This window comes from Bombus terrestris, chromosome 1 (assembly GCF_910591885.1).
Source record: "Bombus terrestris chromosome 1, iyBomTerr1.2, whole genome shotgun sequence".
In the NCBI taxonomy this organism is placed as follows: domain Eukaryota; kingdom Metazoa; phylum Arthropoda; class Insecta; order Hymenoptera; family Apidae; genus Bombus; species Bombus terrestris.
The window spans coordinates 2,934,971-2,958,788 of NC_063269.1; the positions used below are offsets into that span (position 1 = coordinate 2,934,971).

The 23,818-nt window shown below is 41.0% G+C and overlaps 1 protein-coding gene across 1 annotated transcript; it reads right to left on the reverse strand.

Moving 5' to 3' along the window:
- Positions 1 to 49: 49 nt before the first annotated feature.
- On the reverse strand, positions 50 to 20,344 carry LOC100648618. Its single transcript, XM_048406876.1, has 11 exons — positions 19,667 to 20,344; positions 17,202 to 17,677; positions 7,137 to 7,436; positions 6,415 to 6,639; positions 5,951 to 6,259; positions 5,549 to 5,848; positions 5,061 to 5,366; positions 4,351 to 4,653; positions 796 to 940; positions 561 to 715; positions 50 to 478 (listed from the first exon to the last, which is right to left on the reverse strand). Exons 2-11 carry the CDS (start codon positions 17,269 to 17,271, stop codon positions 174 to 176), a joined length of 2,418 nt encoding a protein of 805 aa, XP_048262833.1. The 5' UTR covers positions 17,272 to 17,677; positions 19,667 to 20,344; the 3' UTR covers positions 50 to 173.
- Between the last annotated feature and the right edge of the window lie 3,474 nt (positions 20,345 to 23,818).

The following is a 23,818-nucleotide window of genomic DNA, read 5'->3' on the forward strand; positions in this document are numbered from 1 at the left end:
TATTGTAAAAAAGGTTTATATTATATAAAATATATTTTCTAACTTTTTATGTTTATTATTATATCTTTATTTATTAATACATTTGTTTTGCAATCTAATTTTGATTTTACGATATACTTGGATTAGAAAAGAACAAATTTAACTCATTTTCGGAGATTTTTGTACTCTTTCGATTACTTCCTACATTTTCCAACATGCTCGTATAAATGTGGGCTTCTATTTGGAAGAACGCTATCGATATTTGTTACATTTTGATTTGGCTCAGAAATTTGTATATCTAATTTTGATGGATTTTCGGAATACCGTTCGTTGCTAACCTGCGAAACCCGTTTCTTCCCCGACACGGCAACGGTTTCTAAAACTTTTGACGAGTTCCTTATAAATAAACGTGTTTTACAAACTACTAAAACAACCATAATAATCATTAGGAATAAAATCAGGGTCGTCAGAGCACCTACGATCCATCCCAACTTTTCATCTACAACATTGAATTAAAAACAAAATTATATCTATCTTTTTTTTCAGAGTTTGATAGCATAACGAAATCCAATAATACTCACCGCCAAGACTATTTAATAGAACAACTGTTGCGCTTCCTATCTCTTCGTCAGTGTCCGGAACAGTAAATTTGCACATCCAATTCCCTAAATCTGAATGATCGGGTTTGAATTCCAAGGTACATACGCCCGTATGATAATCCATCTGTACGTTGTGCCTAGAAATCAAAGAAAAAAAGAGAGATAAAATTTAGAAAGTTCTCAGCTTGGAAAATGTCGAATTAAGAAGAAAAGTTACCTTTTCGTTTCGCTGATATTTTGAAAAATATGAGTTTTCGGCGCGTGGATCCAGTGGCATTGGACTTTCGATAGTACAGTTTCTACTTTGCACGAAAGAGTGGTCATTTGATGGGGCACAGCCCACAATGCCACAGTCACTGGTTCTAAAAATCATCAATCTTTTCTGTAATCAGTACTTTGTTTCATCGATTCGTTTCTAGCCCAATCACCGAAAGCGTTGATGTCTCTCCTTCGGTAGTGCAGATTCTTCCAGGATCGAACATATATCAACGCGTGTGCATTAAGTGTTCACACCGTGCACAAGCAAATTTCACGTGACATATTTTTGGTTAGGGTACAATATGTGAAAAATGTGTCGATGTGTCGAAGATGTTCGTTGTGTAACATGTGTTCACATATGGCAAAAAGTATGATACTTAAAACGATTCATTAATGGTATACAATTTATTATACATGTATACATATATTTTCAAAAATATCATTCATTTGGATAGGACGTTTTAAGTTTATTTCTATGGTATATGTATAGCGTACGTATGTTAGTATCAAAGGCGATGGGAATGAGAAAGACCGCAATGACGTTTTCGTATTATCGTTTATTTAAAGAAATGGTTTACAATGCCGGAGAGACTGATACTCAAGCGCGCATGGAAACGTACGACGATCCACCGATCACATCCCGGTGTAGATTCCTGTATTGTTCACGTTGTGAACTTAACAGTAACTCAATGGCACACGAAGGTATTAATTAGCTTCGAACGAAAGCGTTCTACGTTTGATTATTGCACGCGATGTGTATCGTGTTCCCTATGAATATCCGGGACTCTTCGAACGACAACGTCGCAATTAGAACTTCTTCTTTAATATTGATATCGTTTGCTGATATTATTTTTGTGCCTTTAGTAATTACAGTGATTCAAACGTAATTATTATCCTTTCGTAGTGACGGCCGGTCGACCGACGGCAACGACAACGCTACATTATTCGAAACGAAGGTGAACATCACAAACGGGACGCTTAACAGTAAGAATTGTCTACTTAGAGTTAATTTTAGCATGTAATTGAATATAATGAGTATGTAGAAAGTGCGTATCGTAGTATTTCTAATAAAAAAAAAACCTGTTTGATCGTGGAGTTTTCGTAATGTCATCGGTACGTTGACTTCTCGTTTAGCAACACTTTGGCCACGGTTCAGCTAACTTGATTCGTTAACGGCCCCGTGACGAGTCTAATCGTTATTAGCACACTGGAGTCTCTTAAACGACCTACTTCGCTTAACAAATAAATATTCGTAGCCTTAAACATTAAAATTTCTACGCGTAGTCTTTTTAAATAGTTACTAGCTAATGCGTCTCAGATCTAACGTTACGCGTGAGAACGAACGAAGAGAACGAACGCTTTTTCCCTGGTTACTCTCTTACAGCAGGGCAATTTGTGGAATTGTTCTGCTGTTCGTCAAAACGTCTCGAATTAATTAGCATCGCTTTGAAAAAACTTTCGAATCCATCGTCTTATCAAAGAAGTAAAAAAAAAAAAAAAAAAAAAAGAAGATAGAAATGAAAAGAAAACAGAACAGGAGAAACAATCTCGAATCGATGGATCGTAAGTCGGCAAACTTCATTGGCGAGCGTTTGTTCAAAGCACTTTCCCTGACATTCGACAATAAATAATACGAGAAATGACAATAAACTTAGCCAGAATGCTCGCGAAAAGGCTTACACACACAATACGGTTTCGCGTACTTACTAACGCGGCTACTAACTATGCTAAATGCGAAATCATTTGAGCGTAGACCTGCCGTTGAGCATATAAATAAGAAAGGGTGAATGACATTGAGTGATAGATGTTATTTAACAAGTAAGGTGCGCTTCTTAAGCGTGCCATCGATGGGGATAAAAAGAAACATTACGCTTGAAATACAGTTTAGTGAGCACAGAGACATATTGCATGGTATGCTTGACAAATAAGATAGAGAATTTAATGGCGCGGATGAAATAATTGTTATTAATGGAACGATCTTGCTGGATATATTATTTAGCGTTCCTTTTAACGATACATGTGTCCTATAAGAAAACCGGACAGCATTATTAATCGCTCATTAATTGCCAGGCTTTGATTAGCCCCGAGGCATAACGATCTAATAAATCCTCGTGAAGATTTATCAAGGAATTGCGAGGGAAACAATAATGGATGCGACCAAAACAACGATAAATTAGGACGATCTAATGCTAATCGATGCAAATGCTATATGCGCGGTAACGGTACGCTAGGTAACGAGTAAGGAATCTCATTGTTTGTTGCAAACGTAACAATGAATTCCTTACAAGAATCGAGGAAAGAAAATGCTAAATCGAATATGATAATCTCATTTAAATAAAAATTGCAGACCGAAGAAACGGATATACTTTTTTCTTTTTTATATGTCTACCTCTTTTACAATATATACGTGATTGATGACTAAATCATAAGTCATCGAGAGAAGTAGACATCATCTATGAGACTCGAAACATCGTACAGATTCCATCACCACCGCGATGCCTTCACCCACAACAGTCTTCGGAGAACTTAGACGCGATCAATTCCTCGTCTATGGTACTAAGATTGATGATCGATCATTATTTTCGTTCTTTCTACGAATTCCTTTAATCGTGTCCGCGCGGCTTTCAATTGTATATTCTAAGACTTTGCGATACATAGTACAATAGCGCGATCGATTTTTCTCAATGCTTTGAAAGCTAGTCACTGTCCCTTTTTTCTACGTGTTTTCCCAGTGACGATCTTCCAAACGATATCGATCAGAAATACTAATGTCTGTTACACGATACATCATGTATACATTGCAGAGGATGAGTCACTTAATTAGAATATCCGGAAAAACGACTCCCGAATGCTGGAAAAATTAACGTCGAAGTCCCCTTCCTTATGTATATTCATTATTTTCATATATCTACATATTTAAAAAAAAAACTGACTGTAAGAAGAATATCAAGTTTAGTTTTGTGCAATCTCTGTCTAACGCAACGAAGCAAAATGAGATGAATAATATGCAAAGATGATCATCAGTATACGGTCACAACGATCGTTAATATCGTGGTTTCATAAGAGATGAATCTCGGCGACGATCGTCATTGATTTTCTCCCGAGAAAGAACGTCATCATTCTTTGTATAAACAACAAAGAGCCGACCTTTCTTGGCAATATATGCGACCTTTACGTCCACTCGTTTACAGCCTCGAAAAGCAAATTACACGATTGCCGAGGTGAAAGGTTTCTCTCGACGCCATTACCCGGAAACTCGATTATTTTTCTACAACTTGTTCGTGTTTCAAGTTCAAGTTGATGGACTCATCCGTAATTTGCTAATATATACACAATATACGTTGATGCTGTACACTCCTCAGGATCTATGGCCGATCCACGACCACGCCTTGAAGTTGTTGCGAATATCGCGAGGCGACCAGAGATCCATGGATCTATGATCGATTGCTCTTTGTACACCCCCACCCGTGAAAGGAAAGGAATGTCGCGAATCCGTCTCAAGATTCTATGATACCTGGTTCCAGAAGACTCAGCTTGGCCGGAGGTGCATCCGTGTAGTTCTGTTTGCCACGTACCCTGGCGCCACAGGTCCACAATCCTTCCTGTTCCGCGAGTGCGTGCGTCAGCCTGACGCTGCAGTCCCTGGCCTCGCTTCCGGCCGCCGGAAATTGCTTTACCACTACCGTGGTATTCGAGTTTACCGGGGTCAGGGACCATCGACACTGTTCCACGGCCGACGAAGTCACACAATGCAGGAAGACGCTCCCTCCAGCTGATATTTGGATGTCTTGAGAGAGCTCCGAGAACTTCACTTCGTCTGAAAATGAAATATAACAATGTTATTTTATTATACGGGCCCCATAAGCTTTGGTAAAATTCAATACAAATACATAGAGATGCATTAGGCATGGAATTAATATCGAGCTACGTAATATAAATATCGAGAATATGGTAATACGATGCAGAATATAACGTAATAAAAATGAAAAACGAGCGAACGATGGAAATGAAATGTCAGGTAATAATTAGATTGCCGATAGATCTCTGTGTATTTATGGTGAATTTGCATATAATATGCAAAGTGCAGTACTCCTTATCTAAAGTATAAATTTACATTAACATCTGTTGTTTAGTAGCAAGAAGGTTAAAACGATAGAAGGTGGAAGAAGTTATGGAAATGATAGAAGGTGGAAGCAAGAAGGACGTTGATGAAAATAAAAATACCTTGCTCGAATACGGTGAGCTTGACGAATGGCGAGGTCAGCATCGTATTGAGGGAACTGATCGACACCTGACAAGCCCACTGACCCTGTTTTTCGGCGTATACTCGTGGCAACGTGAGCGAACAGTCTCTACCAAGGTCGCCATTGCTTGGGTATTCCTGAGCGACGATTTCTGGCTCGTTTCCGTGAAGTGATTTCCAGGTCCACGTACACTTTTCCACGCGGCTGCTCGTTACGCATTTCAACGTGGCCTCCGTACCAATCGGCACGGAAGTGTCCGACGGCATTTCAACGAAGTTGACTTTGGCTGGAACATCGATCGAGATAAATTGATCGATTAAATCCACGTTTTGGTAGATAAACGTACGAAGAAATCGTGCGTTGCTTGTTAATTTTCGCGTTCGTTAATTTTCTAACAATATCGGTCCGTGAAAAATATATTTCTAGGACTTGATTTTTTATATTTTACAGAGGACCAGGTATTCATACCCGTAGGTAGAAGGCTAACAGTCGCAGGTGGCGCTTCGTGAAGAATTCCATGCGGTGACAGTCGAACGCCACACGTCCACAATCCTTCCTCTTCGTACAGGACGTTCTTGAACCTCACCGAACAATCATGATCCGCGTCTTTGTTAGGATTGAATTTCTTAACTAACAAAGGTGCCTGACTCGAGTTGGATGCCCTCCAGGACCATTCACATTGTACCACTGGCTTGTTCACCAGACATCTGAGGAGCACCGATTCACCAGGTGCTACTTGGATTCCTCTGGATAATTGTACAAATTCAACTGCGAAAGAAAATGAAAAAACAAAAATGTATCGTTATGATATTGAAAGGAATTCTTTAAAGATATCGTTTCAAGATGATAAAAAGAATTCGGATCTCTTACCTTCCGAAATGAGAAATCGAATGGGATTCGACTGCGTGAACGAAGAATTCGGATCGATTCTGCCGCCACACGTCCAGTATCCTTCTTGCTCAGGCAGCACGTTCTTGAATTTAATGCTACAATCGGTGCTGTCGTTGCCGAAAGCTGGAAATCGCTTCACCTCGAGGTTCCACGGCTGCGATTGGTTTAACTGCCTCCAGGACCATTGACATTCACGGACAGATGCTTTCATCTGGCACATTATTTGCGCCGAGGATCCTGCTGGTACTTCCACGACGTTATCGAGTTTCGCAAATACGATCAGAGGATCTGGACATTTATAAATATCAACGTTCATCTTGCTGTTCCTTACTTTCTTCTTCTTTAATTATTTTCTAACGAATAGGTTTTCAGATTCAGGAAATAATATAACGTAATTGGACGACGAATTAGAAGGATAAGAAGAGACGATCAACATTCCATACTCTGGTGCTCATTAACGATGCTCAGCTTAGCAGGTTCCGTGCTGGTGAAAGGATCATTCGTGGAAGTTCTCGCGGCGCAGCTCCAGTATCCGGTCTGCTCGTGCTTCGTACTTGAGAATCTTACGGAACAGTCGTTGCTATTGTTCCCGAAGGCAGGAAATTGTCGTACCGGCAGCGGATTGGTAGTCGGCGTGGTTGTCGTCTGAATCACCGAGACCGTGGTGGCTATAAATTATAAGAGAACTTCGATAAATACACGCGGTACACGAGTGCCGTCGGAAATAACAGAGCTTTATCGAAAGTTTGACTCACGGGCGTTCGTCATAATCGAAACAAATAAAAAATTGTATTATCGATTGTTTTATTCATAAAGACGAAATATACTTGGAATCGATCGACCATAAATTTGTTCTATGATACTTAAGAAGCTTCAACGCTAAACTTGAAGTATTCGTAACATTGTGATTAGAGTGCGGATTCTTATGCATTTGTGCTAAATTTAAAGCTTGCAAAAATCCGTATAATATATAAAAATATATAAAAAATCCGAAGTTGAGTACTCGACGTAATTTGCAGTGGACGAAACAAATTATTGTATAGATTCCATTTCTCCGGTTTCCTTCACGAAAGTATGAAATTGCATAAAAATTCGCAAATGAATAAGAAAATTTCATGGATTTAATGGATTTGTCTTTTAATATGAAAATATATTGGTAACTAACTGGTCGCTGGTGTTTCGCTGATATCCGGAAGTGGCAGGTGAACCGGTGGTAAAGGTTGCCAGGACCACTGGCACTCGGCCACAGGATTAGCGGTTCTGCATGCTAGAAGAACGGACGAGCCGAGTTCCGTTTCCGTGTGCTCCGGAACGTTCACGAATAGCACGGGGCTCGGTGGCGCCTTCGTTCCTGGCAAGATATCGTCCATCGAATGACCCTGAATTTCAGGATCCGTAGAAATCGGGCTGATCGTGGTAGCATTGATCGTTGTAGCGTCGTTAGACTCTTCTGGCACGGGTACGCCTATCAACAGATCGTCACGATGGAATTCGAGATTAGAAATGAAATTTCGAATTTCACTAGACTTGTACAGTAACTTGGAGACGTTTAAAGTTTGTTCGGTAAGACCGTGGAAAAAGGAAAGTCACATATTAAAATGGCTCGTTTGAACATTGCCTCATAGGTTGCGTGTTCGAGAATTCCAGAAATATTTTAAATACCGCGACATGTATCGATAACGCGATCACGTTCCTTTAAATTACCAACTGGTCTCGCATTCGAAAATTTCTCGACATATCATCCGGTGGAACAATCGATAGAATAATATTATTAGGATTTAATTAATCATTTTAGGTAGTGTTATCTTCAAGATCTTAGTAATTCTTGTTATATTCTTTATATTATTTATAGAAACCGAGCCTATAGATTTTGATCGTTTAACGCCGATGAACTTGTTGTTTGATACTTGGTCGTTAAATTTTTACCAGTTTTGAGAAACCAGAAAAATTGAACAGGCTCCGTGTTCCAATGAAGAGTCACATCGTGATCCAAAGGAACTCGGTTGAACATATATATATATATATATGTAGGACACATCGGGCAGGAAGCTACGACAGTCACGTAGACAATCGCCTTGCGTCGCGCGTCTGTCGCCATGTGCAAATAGAACCAGGGACGGATCGATAATAAAATATTTGTTAAAAGGGGGAACCACGAAGAATTAGCGTCGTAAAACTCGGCTCGATACACTGTGTCCAGAATACCAAATCGACCGTTCTGTAACACAAGTCCTACAATCTCATTGGCAATCAAATCGAATTTCGATAATTCCTTCTTTCCCATTTCTACCACTTTCTTTTCGATTTTCACTGGAAGTTTCACTTCCACGCATCAATCTTATCTTCCTAGTTATCACAGTATCGTTAGGATCTTCTAATTAACGAGCGAACTCTCATTAAAAAGTTGCCTCGACAGCAGAATTGCACACGTAAAAACTTGATAGAACCATCTCGAAATAGCCCGTATCGTTAATTGTATCGAAAGTCGGCCGTTTTTGTTCGGCCAACGATCACGGTCAAATTTCTCTGAATGAAAGAGCCACCGTGTGCACCGTTCCACACTTTCTACGTGGCCACGGTATGTAATACGCGTCCGTGCCGAACTTGGTCCTTGGTATTGTCTCGTTACGTTCGCCATGTGGCGAAGCTCGTCCTCAAGACGAGCAAAGCTGGTCGCTGACACTGGAAGGTCGTTTCCCACTTTACATTGACATACTCATGGCTGGTAACTGGTAATATAATTTCACCGCATTCAAGGTGTATAAACTTTGGAATTTATAGTAGACACGTAGAGTAGTCGTGTTGATTATATCGTTGATGACGACGATGGTTCCAATGGTTTACATACATACACAGTGTACACATTTTAATAGCTATTGTTCCGCACTCCTTCATTCAAAGGTTTCTATCTACCAGTTCAAAATTGGAGAATTTTTATCATTTTCTTCCTTTTTTTTTTGTAGCATCGTTGTTTTTCTTCGTTCAATTAAAAATATTTAGCTATTATTCCGTAACAGGCCGCGCGATATAATTTTACACAGGAGGCAAAAAGATATGAAGACCTTCGTTTATAAATAACTAACGAAAACTCAACAGATTCAGATTGCTTCAGAAACGTAGAAAATATTCTACGTATAGATATTGCTTAATATTAATAGTAATATCTATCGCAGGAATATTAGAGCTGTAATTTGTAATTAGAGATATACGCGGAATGTTAGAAGGTAATAAACGGAATATCTGAGGTTTTCGTTGAAAAACTTTCTCTCCAAATAACTGTGATTTTCATACAATATGTTTATTAAGCCATCGCTTCCTCGTTTCTTTCAAGTATTTACCGCTGTTTTATGCGTTTTAAATTATTATTCGAAACTGTGACGTGGCTAATCCGCATCCTTCGTCATTTGACTTCGCTGCAGCGGACTGTGGGAATTGTTGCATAAGGTGGTATAGCGTGTGTAGGTGTTACCATCTGATATAATCATATATAAAAATCAACGATAATACTCCAACATAGTTAAATCCAACATAGTTCGTTTCGAGCAACTTCGTCAAATTATTTATTTAATTCGTTGAACGACTTTGTAAGTTTGTCGTTGGACGGAACAGAGAAATTTGATTATCGCGAATCTTTGCTTTAGCAGATATAATCGTCAAGGATATGATAAAACTGGTTGAACTTAGAAAGGAAAGAGCGAAGAAGAAAAGAAAGAACGGACACGATCGTGCAGCATCTAAGTCACGCCGTATTCATTCAGCCAGTCCAAGGCCACCGTTTACTTTCTTCGTACTTTCTTACTTTCTTCATCGCGTCCTTGATATTCCGCCACGTAATTTTCGATCGTTGCCCGCCGCGAATCACCGAGGTCCCATTAATTTTAAATACATTAACAACCAAAATATTCTCCACATCACCCACACTGCCAAACATCAAAGCACCTGGTTACATTTATTGGAAAATTCCAACAATTTTCACTTGCATTTGGTATTTTATGTCGTAAGGAACATACGGAAGGTTGCATATTATAGTGGCGCGAGCGAAGGTTTTAAGAATCTCAATTTAGTCGAGCATTTCAGTCACGTCTTACGAATATCATCTGGTTAGTTTTATATTTAATCAAGTTATAGCTTTGTACTTTACGACGATAAGTTTTCGTGCCTCGAAAGAATATATAATGAATTTCTCGTAATAATGAATGCAAAATACCGTTCTGTAACTTACATCGCCATGATTCTTAGCCAATTAAACGATGCTAATGAAATAACAGACTTGTAATAAAATAAGCAGAAAATTACGCGTTAAGATACATTAAATATAAATGGGTATGCTGATATTTATGGTCAACAGCGAACGTAACGTTTCTTCGATTAATACCATTCGCCAGTTTTACCATACGATATGACTGTTTCGTAGATCGATTAATGATTTAACGGCCGATTAGTCGCGGCTGATAACCTTGCCGATTAAAACATCGGAATTTCGAGATTTCGTGCTGGGCCAGGTACGCGTCCCGGATGTACCTTCGCAGGTCTCGCCGTGACTAATTCCACAACAATGGAATCCCATCCCAAGATTATCGACCGTAAGACAAGGCCAGCCGTTTCTTGTGGCGAGGAGTGGCCGCGAGAGAAGCGAAGAACGGAGAAAAACGAGGATTCGACCAAGTCGAAGAGGATATCGTTCCGTAATTAAGACCGAGCCGATGGACGTGCAACCACGGTCGTTAACCTTACATCGATGTCTCCGGGAGGACAATTAGAGACACCGGCCGATTTCTTTTCCCACGTAGACGACGTTGTGAAACTCAAAATACGTTCGCTGGGCGTTGCCTTTTTGTAAGATCTACATCGCCATAACCATAGAAATTTCGTTCGTCGACTAAGATACTAAGAGTAATGAAAATATAAATGAGAGAACGATGATGGTGTCGAATTGCTGACGATTGGACGATGAGTCAGGAAGATTGAATTTTGGAAAGTATTTTAGAAAATACTAGTTATATTTATGGTACACCGGTATGCCAGCAACGTTCTTCAAGAACGTATATTTTAAAAGAATGCAAAAGCTTGACTTGCTGGAATGTTTGGTTAGTATTTTTCGTCAATATGTACCTACTTACGAACGAGAAAAATGTATATTTGCACATATGGATTTCAAGAAACTATTCTTCGAGGAACGCGTGTAGATAATCGTTCGGTGTAATCTAAAATGGTCCTGGCAAACTTCCAAACGATTATCAACTTTTGTCGCGCATACTTTTCAAACGAACTACTTGTTTCTTAACTGTGAAATTGCCCTGTAATTATCCTTTGCGAAAATGAACATATGTATTTACGATCAATTTTTTTTAACACTATTAACCTATATCTCATGCTTTCTACTCGTATACCGATTTCTGTCTCATCTAGGGCATGCAAATGTTATACGGTAGAACTTTGATTATCGCTATTGCAATCACGACGCACAACGAGTGGACATCAACTATTTCGAAATATTCTAAGATTAACATTTCAAAGATTAAAAGCTTTTAAACGAAAACGTGACAATCTTTTTCAGTTTCTACCGTTGCTCACCGATTTTTCTTACAAGGATTCCCAATCGAATCTATCATTAATCAAAGTTCCAATTACCGCGTATTATTATAATCAAGATTCTATCGATCTCTGTCGAGTTTTTCTCGTTACTAACCGAAACCGCTCGTGGTTCTATTTCTTCGCCGAAGTATCTTCTTTCTATAAATTATCAAAATCGAAAAATACGTGTTTGCGATTACAGAAGCGTAATTGACGCAAAACTGGCTAGTTGTCAGCGGAACCGAGTCATTTTGCTCTTTCAGAAAGCTCGCAACGTGTCTTATCAACACGCGTAATTCAACGCACAAGATGAAACGACGTAGTTACGCGCTATCACGGTCGTAAAGAGTGGAAAAAGAACGGCTCTAAACTATTCCTGTATTCCTTTCACGTTCCTTCTTTTAGCCGGCTAACGAGCAACAGTGACGTCAGTTTCATTTTCAAGAAACCTTTTCCATTCTCGATGACTTTGAACCGGGATGACGAGGAAGAAACACTGTTCGAGGAAACGATTGCCATGGTCAGGTTTCCCAGAAAGGTTTCGACCGCGTTCCCAAATCGATGACAACAGGATCGACGGAGAAAGCTTCTCGACAGTTGCCAAGATAAAGATTGCACGAAAGTTGGTTTCGAAGAAGCATGATTTTAAAGATAAACGAGAATGCTTCTGTTCGTTCGATGAATCTTCCCGAGTTTCCTCGTGTTCTAGAGCTGTACGTTAATGCGATGGGATCTCGATTAACCGCGGCTTAATCGACGCCGAGGCAGACCGGTTAAATCGAGACTCGCGGCTATCGAGTTACTTTAATCTATTTTATGTATGCTCCCTTTTCACGTATCGTTTATGCATTGTACAGAGATTATACGTGAAGTTTTTCTGAACAGTTCAAAGCTCTGTTGCTGCTTATATCAAATCTTCATTATTTCCTTGTCCAAATGAGACGATTCGCAAACGAAGACAGATGATTTCTGAGCGAACAAGGAATTAATCGAAGTGGGTCAAGAAAATACGATAAATCTTCATTGACTGAAGTTACTTCTTATAGAGGTAAACTCGTGTTTTCTGTAAATCGTTCCTTTTAATCGATTCTATCTATTGTTCGCATCTCGGGATGATGCCTCTTGAGAAATATTACAAAATCAGCACAAGCAGTGCATGTGTTCGATCGATCTATCGAGGTATGTAACTCGAGATACGAGAACGACCGACGATCGTTTATTTCATTGCGATCGGAGCGTTGTCCTTGGCCAGGATTAACCCCGGAATTCATCGAACCTCGTTTCCGTTTCTTCATACGACGCAGTAGTTGGTCACGGTGGTACCAGAAGAAAGATGCTGGTCCCGTAATGAACTTCTTTGCTTCTGCTGTTTTAAGAGGCTGCGCTAACGAAACGTGAAAGTACGAGTGGATAAAAATTTCGTTACCAATTGGTAACGCTGTTTTCGTGGCGCTTGTGGTTTCTACATCTTCGATGAAGCCACGTCTCGCGGTAAGGAAAGAAAGGAAGAAGGAAAAGTATATAGAATTCTTTAAAGATCCCAAGGAGCATCTTGCACGCTACGAAAGTTATAGATTGGCAAGGTTCAATTGTTGTTCTTCGGATGGTTATAAAGCGCGAAACAACGAGTTGCTGGATATTGCTGAGAGCCGCAGCTGCTAAGAATTATCAGAAATTGTAGTCTTTAGGAAAATAGAAAGAAATATAATAAATCTGTTGAGGCAATGTTACAGCAATTGATAAATCGAAGATACTAACAAGAATTGAATTCATGATACAACTGGATTAACATTAATCACATTGTTCGACGTTTAAGAAACCAATACGTAAATCGTATTATGAGATCAGAGAAAATGAAGATCGTCGAATAGATGGACATAGACGAACGTTACGTAAAATCAGCGGAAAGAAGATAGTTAGACGGGAGCGAAACGAACGTGTCCATGGAACGCATAAAATTCAGTGGTGTGGATCGTAACGCAGGATCGTACGATAGTTCCCATGCAGGTTCCTACCCTTCCCCACGTGTTTGCATTCCAGAGCGATGTTTCACTAAATGCACGCATTGCATCGAGTTTAACCACCCTCCGCAGAAGAACCAGTTCTTTCGGCTCGTGAGCACGCCGCTCCCTGGCCATGCCGCGAATGCTTTACGAGAACGCGTGCACAGAAAAACGATCGGTAAAAAAATCACCGCTGAAATTCCCGGATATCAAATTTTATTAATGTCTCACGGTCGATGTTACGGGCGCAATAATCGACAATTATTTGTACTCGCAAAAATGCTTCACCTTATCGTACTGTTACGTGTTATACGTTTTCATTTTATATTTTCCATATTTTGAATATCTTTGATATTTTTGGTATTTTCCGCTTTCGTTATTTACATTCTCGATCGTATTTATTTTCTTTTTAAATGTTTGATACGCAGTCGATTTCATCGTTGCATCGAATACATTATCATTAATTGTTAAGTCTTTTTACGTGACTCGATAATTATACGAAGAGTACATATTTCCGACGAGCAAGCTAACGAATTCCTTTTTCTTCGGATGATTCACGGTGCATGGTCCAAGATCGTCTCGAATTCTTCACGCTCGATCGCTTCGATTCGTATCGCTACCAGCAACGAACCGTAGTCGAGATGTAAACGTCTTCACGGCAACTTGGTAACTGTGTTATTGGAAATTTCAATCCCACTCACTTCGATTCCTTCTTACCTCATATGTAACGTTTCCCTGTAATTCTGTCATCGTTCTGTCGTAACGTTCTAACCAACAATCTCTTATAAAACAATACACAATGAAAAGAATTCACGCGTTTGTACAAAACTAAACTGGTTGCATACATTTGTATGCTAATCTCTCTCTCTTAATAAACATGTACGATCGACATGAATGAATACCTCGCGCAACAATCGTTCTACAAATTGATTCAAGTTCACATACTAGAGCGACTTCCATAAGTCAGGGAACAGGGTCAACTGTGACGTACATTATACTGCCCGGAATAATTAGAAGATCCTCTATCCAAATTAAGTAACCAACGTTTAAGAATCACCTCATACTACACTGATAACCAAATAAAAAGCTTCGCAGAGCGTATATACTTCATTCAGATATTTCATTCACTTTTGCAATACCATTTGCAATCTCTTTCCAATATTAGCGTTCGCTATAGTACGCAAGATATCCCACGTAGATAAATGCAGTCGTAACTTCAAAGTAACAAAAGTTAGAAGAAAATTAAACGCTCGTGGGTAGTGTACGATCGTTTAATAATTTCAAAGTTATTCCTACTCTTTAAGAATCAATTATATATATATTTTTATACATTGTTATTACTAGCGTTTTCTTTATTCTCTAATACGAAAATACCAAGGTGCTTATAGTTGACAATGTTTGGTTTAAAAGATGCATTAGCTTTAATTGTATCGCATTGAATTTATGAAAAATAGGCAAAACAAACGTATGCGTATTTTACGTTCTTATAGTCCGCCGTATAATCTGAAGTTACAATTTGGATGGGAAATTTTGCGAAATTCAATAGCATAGTCCTGACTTTAAGGATTCGATCCTGGAATTCTTTCAAAAATGGAAAATCGTCTCGCGTGGACATAGTCGGTTACAATTACTTTCCTAATCCCGCTGAAATCATCCAATGCAGCTCGCAACAGCTGCAAGAGCGGACGATTGCCAGCGATGCGCGATGCGATGATCAGCGTCTCGCTCTGATTACGCGGGTAAGTGAGCGCGCTCGTTTGAGATCGCGATGATTTCGCTTGGGTTTCGCGACAGGCGAAAATCGTTCGACGTTTGTTATTCCAATGAGACACGCGACGCGCTCTACGAAAGTGAATCGAACCTGTTAACACAGATTTTCGCGCGGCTCGGACAGCTGCGTGGCGCACGTGCCGCGTTTTTAATGAAACGGAATCGTCGCGGACCCCACGAATGTGGAAAGAGAAACGGGCATCCCGAAACGCGGCAACGGAGAATCACCTTGAGAGCTGGTTTCATTGCCAAGGTGGCAGTGCTCAAGAAACGGTTTCCATGCAGTTTTGGTCAGTTCTTTCTTTCTGAGATATCGAATGCGAGAATTGTGGTCGGTGTTTTGTTCGGTCGAGGGATTTCGGGTAATTTAAGTTGCGAGTCAGAATGAATGCATTTGCAAGTGAGATGATCTGTGGCGTAGAAAATATTTCCTTTCGGATCTTATTATTCGTCACTGTTCGGTATAGAATAGGACTCTGGTTTGTTCGAGCTTCGTTCGTTGGAATAAAATTCGTTTCTTGAGTAAATAAACTGCTGCCAATTGAATCCACTTGCCTAAACCTGTCCTCTGTTATGTGAATTTACTCGAACTTCGTATAATTAATTATATTATAGGATTGTTTGAACGAGGAATTTCAGATAGTGGGGGGAATCAATGAATTCGAGGACGAGGCATTAGCGCGAACTTATTGTTTCTGCGACTTGAAATATATCCATTCGAGTTTCTACTCTAGTTAGTGCAGTCATTTGACTCTAAGTCACTTGAATTCAAGTAATATGACTACTTTACGCGAGCTTTCAAATACCGTGAAAGTGGATCACATGAAAACGTTACGATGCTGTCAAAAGGTTCTTAACGATTCAAATGTGCTAGCTACGATTCCAAAGGAAAATGAAGAAACAAGTTGGAATAAAAATATATGCGAATCGAACGAAATTCGACAGTTGGATCGATAATAAAATATTACGTGTCACTGACAATAAGTATTTACGCCTTCGCGTTGGTCATTTCGAATGCAACCTCTGTGATGGCACTTAAAGGTTACGAGGCCCTTGTCGAGGTTGAGGCCTTTCGAGTCGTAAAAAATAATGGCTCCTAGCATATTAATTCGTTCATGTCGGCCAATCGATATTATTACGCTATCCGTAATATCGATTCACGATAAATTCTTATTGTCACATGACAGATCGTAATTCATTGTAACTACATTGTTCATTTCCAGACATCGATAATTTATACAGACTTTCTCGGTAGAAAATTGACGTGCAAATTTTTATTCACCGGTAAGTCAGCCAACGATGAATACGCACGAAACTATTTAATCTTATACAAACATTTGCGTCACGCGATCTGTTTTTAAAACTATCATTACGCCGAAGTAAAACGCGTATTATTTATATATAGGCAAAATGATCGCTAATAAGACTCAACGATGTTTCAGTAACAAAGTTTAGATTCATAGAAAATTAATCTTTCGGAAGACGGTATTTATTCGATTTATTTTCGTAGAATAAATAATTACGCGTAAAATTTATTGAAATTTCACGAAAATTAAATCTCATGAATTTAAATTTCAACAAATAAATTTATTCCTCTCTCCCCTCAGAAACGAACGATTTATGTTATATCCCGATTATGACAACTTCAACGTTAACGTATTGTCGACGATATCCTGTAAAATAAATTTTGTCCAAATTTCTGCATTTTTTTGCAACACATATCACGTCGAATAAAATGGAAGACGTTGACTCACGTCTCCCATTCTCGACGTTTACGAAAGTAGAAACCACGTCGAACCACGTCTCTCGTCAAGAATTTGTTAACAACGATTCACGATGACAATAGGAACGTAAATAGAAACGGAATCCTGATCGGTACTCACCATTGCACGTAATGATCAAGCACAGCAGGACCAGCCAGATCGTCATTTTGGAGAACACGGAGGACGTCATCTCCGGCACCGCATTTATCACCGTACGTCCTTGAAGGAGGATCGAAGCCCCGTGTTTCGTAGGAGCGATCGAGCGCGTCGTTATACACGTGTACTGTCGTCGAAGAGTATGGTCGCGTGCGATTTGTACCCGCACGACGATGACGCATGTAAAACCCCCTCCGTGTCACCGTTTTACGAGCGTGTAAACCACTCTTCCGACGTAACAACGTCTTCGACTTCTACCCTACGCTTCTATCTTCTGCTCGATAAATTGTTCCTCCACCTTCCTTCCAATCGAACCAGATCTCGAGTTCTCGTAATTTGATTTCCTACTGCTCTTCGACACTGACCGCCTAGATTTTCACGATTCAGCGATCTGCCACTAGAAGTCTTGCTTTCGTTCCCTCCTTAATCCTGTTGTGCTTCTCTAGATCGAAGAACGAAGGATTCTATTAACGTTGGAAAAATCGAAGATCAAAGAACTAAGGATCGACGTAGGAAAGGATGGAAGTTCGAAGAAGGGAGGACTGTAACGTTGGAAAAGATGGAAGAACAAAGGATTCCACCGATACTGGTGATGATTCAAGATCAAAGGATTCCATCGACGTTGAAAAAAGGGATCCTGGTAGGAACGTAGTCGAGGAAGAATCGATAGAGATCGCGTGGATAACCGGAAGGATGGCCGTTCGTACTGGTGAAAAGTACTTGACCTTTGTGGATCGCATGGAAGGAAACGGTGCCGAGAGCACTGGAGAAACCGGTGTAACTCGAGGTAGCTAGGAAATTTTTGTCGGGCTAACTGGCCGCTGAGGTTGGCTCGTTAATTTATGACGTAGTTCCGTTATTGCAACGTGACGTTGATTCGTACGCGGAAACCTCCAGCTGACCCCGAGATAACCGTGATTTATTGTTCCTACCGATTCGTGAATGGAAACGAACGTGACGTCGATACGACCATCTTTTACGCGGATCGTAAATCGTCCAGTCGAACTGTCGACCATGCGACACGTTTCCCGAAGCTCGCTGTGGCTCTTTAACGAGTCTCTTTTTCTTTTTTTTTTTTCCTTTCAAAACGTATCAGTAAAATAATAGGAAATTAAACGTCGCAGCAATAATTTAAAATCGTGTCGTTATTGGTTGGATACGTTTCTAGAGTTTTCTCTTTCGAGGAATTATCTTGTGGTTACAGTTGGAAGAGCGTTTCTATAAATAACGTACGTGCAATATCGATTATTATTAATGAAAATAATAACACACGAGATAATTGGCACCGATCGGTTGAACTCTACCACGTGTATGATTTATGAGGGTAGAATGGTTTCAGAAGTATCGAAAAATTGCGTTGCAATGTGCGATATATCGTGGAAAAGCCGAGCGTGTTCAAAAAACTAGAACGACTGGAACGCTGCTCGCGGCGATCGTTTTAGATATCCAGCAACGTTGACTCATGTCTTAGACGAGGCAGGAATAAAAAACAACGTCTGAGCGTCGATCAATGAACGTCTACGATCGACGATCTATGCCAGGTCGAGAACGAGGTGAACGAACAGAGCGTTTCAAACTATTTATATCATAATCGTGTCGCGAAACCGAGAAAAATAGGTTCGACGAAAAAGAGCGTTACTTTTCCTTGGAAAATCGAACGGCGATGATTCACGATCATTGTAAACGATGTTGAAATTTACAAATTAATCATACGCACGTCACTAGAAAGAAAAATCGCAGTAGTTGAAAAGAGATGGCGAATTGCACGCGGCTTAGTGCCTCGACCGATTACGCTTCCAATATGTCAAAGTTACTCGAGCATGAAGTAACGCCGCGTCGTCGAGCATGTGTCGCGGCGATTACCATATAATGGGGCACAGGGAATCGCGAAATAATCGGCCCCCGCTGAAAATAACGATTTAAGAAAGCGGCCAGGCCAGCTTAGCGATCGAGCGAGCGAACGAGCGAGCGCACCCGTATTTCCTTGAACTTTCCGCGAACGCGAGTAACGGAATCGGTCGGGTGATTCACCGAGCCTACGAAAATATCGAAACTCCGCCCGGAGCCAAACAACGAAAATTACGAGACGGCGGTACGAATTCGTCGCGATTTCCCGCGGGCCGCTTGTTGGCGCGCTTCTGATCACGCATCGTGTTCAGGAGCATCCTACGCAAATAGAAAGGCAAAAAGTCGGCGAATATTTCGAAAGTCAGACGAAAGAGCGTGTTCGTGTCGCGAATATATCGCTTTCCCTCCGAATTGTTCGGATTTCACACGAAAGAATCACACGAGATACACGCACTCTCTGATCGATCTCGATCGAGACCTTCCGTTTTGTCACTACGTTTCTCCCTTGCTCTCGTTCGAGGTACACCAGTAGCGCGCCACCAATCCTTCTCGTACACCAAATTCACACGGGATCTACTCACTGTCACTCGATGGATACCCCTTCTTCCGAGAGAGTACCCTCACTGTGCCCGAATCACTCGTCCAAGAGTCCTCGACGTGGACGCACGGGTGAAACGCGTGTGGGGACCGGTCGATCGGTTCGCTCCAGACCTTCCCAATTCCGATCGCGCCACAGACAGTCTATATAGTCGCGTGCGTTTGTGTGCGTGCGGATAAGAGAAAGAAGGAGAAAGAGAAATAGAATTCCGATCGTTCTCGTCCAGTCTGCTTCGTGGCACCTGTGTGACTCACTATCCCGCGAAACGCTTGTACGTATTATCCTTGGCGCGAGTCGCGATGTGGAAAACGGCCGATCGTCGGTATCACCGAGTGTATCGAACAACCAAAGAGAATATGTACAGAGGGAAACGCCGGGAATCCCCTGCGACTGTATACGGTCGCGTGCTCAACGGTGAGCGCCGTGAGCCGACTGCAACAACTGCAGACGCTAGGACGGATGATGGTCGCCGGTCGGCGTCGTTGTCGTTGTCGTTGTCGGGTATATCGGTGTCGAGCCCGTCGTATATGCGCCTCCGACTTCGAAACGCGCAAGTGGGGGTCCAATGTTACCAGGGTACGCAACGACGCCAGGGGCCCCTACCAGAGGCCGCCGCCGAGACTCGTCACCCGTAACTCCACCTTCCACCTCCCACCTGACTCAGCCGCTCACGGGGAAACGTTCAGGGCTCCCTGCCGTGATCAGGTGTATCCGGGGAATTGTTTCGACGCACCCTTTCGCCGGCGACGCTGTTCTCGCCAAGGGACCGTCGCGTCGTCGAGGATTGGAATGTTGCAGCATCCGTCGTGGAACAGGGTTTTGCGTCTCTGCCGTCCTCCGGTACCATGGAACTCCATTTATCTGAACTTGTCGGCAGACGGTTTATACAACTGGAATTCGTATAATAGCTTCCATTTCCTTCGCTAGCTACCTGTTAGTTTTCGTCCATTAGGTAGCAGCTCGGCTTCAGTTAATTAGACAGGCAAATTTCGTCCCAATAAATGGAATTCGACGATATCGCTTTCGTCGATGAAAGAGCTACTTTCTATGAAAGAGGTGGAACTCCGCTTGTATGAATTTGTTGAAAGTGGAGTTGATCCGGTAGACTCGTACGTAGAAGCGTCTGCGAGAAGGAGAATTTAGATGCATTTAGGTATTCGTCGATTGTCGTTGGTTTGCTTCGAAGATTTGAAGTATTCTTCGCGACGAGCTGTATAGGTCTGTTTAAAATCAATCGGTTATTCATGGACATTGAAGAGCAAAGGGTTACGTCTGGCGTCCATTAGAGTCACGGAAGCGGCTTTGAATAGGCAGTTAATTTCGGATATCTATGTACAAAACCTTTGTAACCAAGCAATTCGAACATAGCTCGATATACCTACGTAATTATATTAGTATCTTGTAAAGCGAACAGTGATTGGCGCTCTTTCTTGCGTTCGAAGAACCGAGATTGTGCTGTTCAGAAGCCATATTGATCAACTCTATAAATAAACATTTAGGATTTACCATTATTTACGTCATTTTCTTGAGATGACTGAACTTATGGAAGCAAGTCATTTATTTCCGGAGAATCGAATATCCATCATGTACCTACTTATGCGAAGAAATAAAGAAATTAATAAAAACTGAAGCTGCGTCAGTTTGGCTTTTGCCAGGCTGAATCACGCTATCGTGACCGATCGTTGGCCAAAAGTTCGATTTTCTGTCGGCGAAACTATGTTCGTGGACTGTTTCAGTGGGTCGTAGGGCAATTAACCGTCGTATTTCCTAAATACATCAGCGGATCGGTAAGGAGTTCAGGTACCAACGAATGACACTTGTAAATGGCCACGATAGCGCAGCAACGACAGGCTCGGATGGTTGCAAAGTGATACGCGCTGGTACCGGAACCCGCAAAATGAATAGTCCGCATAATTACACGCGGTTACCTCTGCTCCAGGTCGATATTTCCATCCACGTTATCGGTGTCATCGGACACGAGGCATTTATCGCGGCGATTCGCGAACGTGTACGCGTAACGTCGTAACGCGTCGATGACAATCGATACGACATACATTTTACCTCGGTGTGCAATTCGACCATGACCTCGAAACAATTGTTCCATTCTTTCGATACGATCTACCGCCATCGTTGCGTCGCGTCGTTATTTGGTGTCGTTTCAAAACATGGAAAAGAAGGTGACCAGCCGAGATCCTAACATTGACCTAGTCGTCGAACTATGGTAGTACAAATCCAATGGATAAATCATAATCGGACTACTTTACTTACTTATTTGCTATAATTAAGTCAACCGCGTGTATGTTTGAAATCATCCGTAATATGTTCCAAGTTGTTCCGATAGAATTCGAGACATAGTTTATATAATGGGATTTCATATAATAGGATTTCGCTTCTAGATGAGTGCATTCAATCGGCAGAATTTCGTTTAATTGGACAGTGATTAAAATTTCCTTCGAGCAATGGAGTTTTACCGTAGCGTCACTTTCCATTTGCTTTCGATCGAGTACGTGGATTCAATTTTTGCGCTATTAGCTAGTTCTCCAAAAATGCCCACGCAGTCCGGAGAACATCGAGTAGCGTTGAGGAAATCGTCAGATATAATACAATTATTTTTCGATTTATTTTTTCGGAGGATCGATAAACATAGGTATATAACTTATCGTAGTTAATTTAGGAATTATTCTATATTACATAATGGTAGATTTTATGATTGATCAGTTGCTAATATTCTTGCTAATTCGACCACATCATTGGTACTCGCGTAAAACTTCAAGCAGGAAGAGAAAAAAAGTAGAATAAAATTGAGAAGCTGATCAATCGGAAACCGGTATGACGTGTTTCTCGATCTAGCCTGCTAGATTCGCCGTTTATGAATGAAAGAACCTTATAGGTTCCGCTTGTTTTTCTCTTTCTCTCCAGCGTAGGGTATTTCGGGGTCGAGTGAGTAATAAGCCGATGATTAATTTTGTCATTCCCATTGAGCAACATCGATCGCGAGCCAGAGAGATTACCTGGCAGTGGTTTCTTCGCTCAAGGAAAACACGACCAGTGGCGCTTGTCGCTTTAAGCAGAACTACATGTTATTTGAAAGATTATGGCAGGCGACGTATCTTCGTCATGAGTGAGTTTCGATACTTGCGGTTTACGTCAGTCCTGTCTCATCTTCGACAATGAGAATGCAGCTGCACCTGTACGCAGCTATAATCATGGTATTTGCACACTCGGTGACCTTGTAGGTATCCGTATCGCTCTACGGAGCCTTGAACTTGCACGCTAAAGAATCTGGTACGAACATGGAAGAAGATCGAGTCGATCCACTTGCTTCTCGTGTCTTCGTTCTCAACGAAACGCGGTTAGTTACTAGATTTTCGATGTTTAACGATCATCCTTTTATAGATTACGTAATTCTATTAAAGTATCGTATGAGTTTCTCAGGAGCTAAAATGACACGAAACATAGATAGGATAACTGCGAAAAAATAGCTGGCTTGCCTTCATAAATTTATTTACAGTAAAAACATGACATAATTGACGATGAATTTCAAGAAAAATTAAAAAAAAGTGACTTCTCCCTGTTATTCAATTTTCGAGTTGATCAACGTGTCTTCCGAATGACACATATCGTTCTTTCGTATTTCTTTCCTGGGTAATTTTTTCCTGCAGGTAATGACATTAATCGACGATTTATATATGTTGCTATGGATGATTCATTGAATTTATCTTACTGAAAGGAAAAAGTAATCGACTAAAAAAATTCTAACATTATTGTTAATTATTTACTCGTGGAGAAAATAGCAGGAAGAAGAAACCTTCGGATGCGCAACCCCCTCGCGTGTCTTAAAATCGACCGACATCACGCTCTTTTTACCGATAACCATTAACATGGCTCTCGAACGTGAAATTACACCGCGAGTTCAACCTTCTGGCAAGGTTAAGCGCAAAATCGTCTGACGGGCGGCAGGATTCTTTTACTTGTCCGGCGGTTGCATCGCTGCTGCTCGAAGGCGATTATCCGTAATGGCGTTTCAGCGAAGGCAACAATTGCCAAGACAAGCACGCTGATCACGCTTATCGTTCCTTAATTCCTATGAAATCTCGCGCGTTATGCAACCTAGTGCCGCCTTCTCGTCGACCGA

What these genes read in the sequence shown, in the direction of transcription:
- LOC100648618 (XM_048406876.1), bottom strand. Translation starts at nt 17,271, where the DNA reads ATGACGTCCTCCGTGTTCTCCAAAATGACGATCTGGCTGGTCCTGCTG. An exon ending in GCTGAGTCTTCTGGAACCAG is followed by an intron (nt 941 to 4,350) that starts GTATCATAGAAT and finishes GATGATTTTTAG; the next exon opens with AACCAGTGACTGTGGCATTG. An exon ending in AATATCAGCGAAACGAAAAG is followed by an intron (nt 716 to 795) that starts GTAACTTTTCTT and finishes TTTGATTTCTAG; the next exon opens with GCACAACGTACAGATGGATT.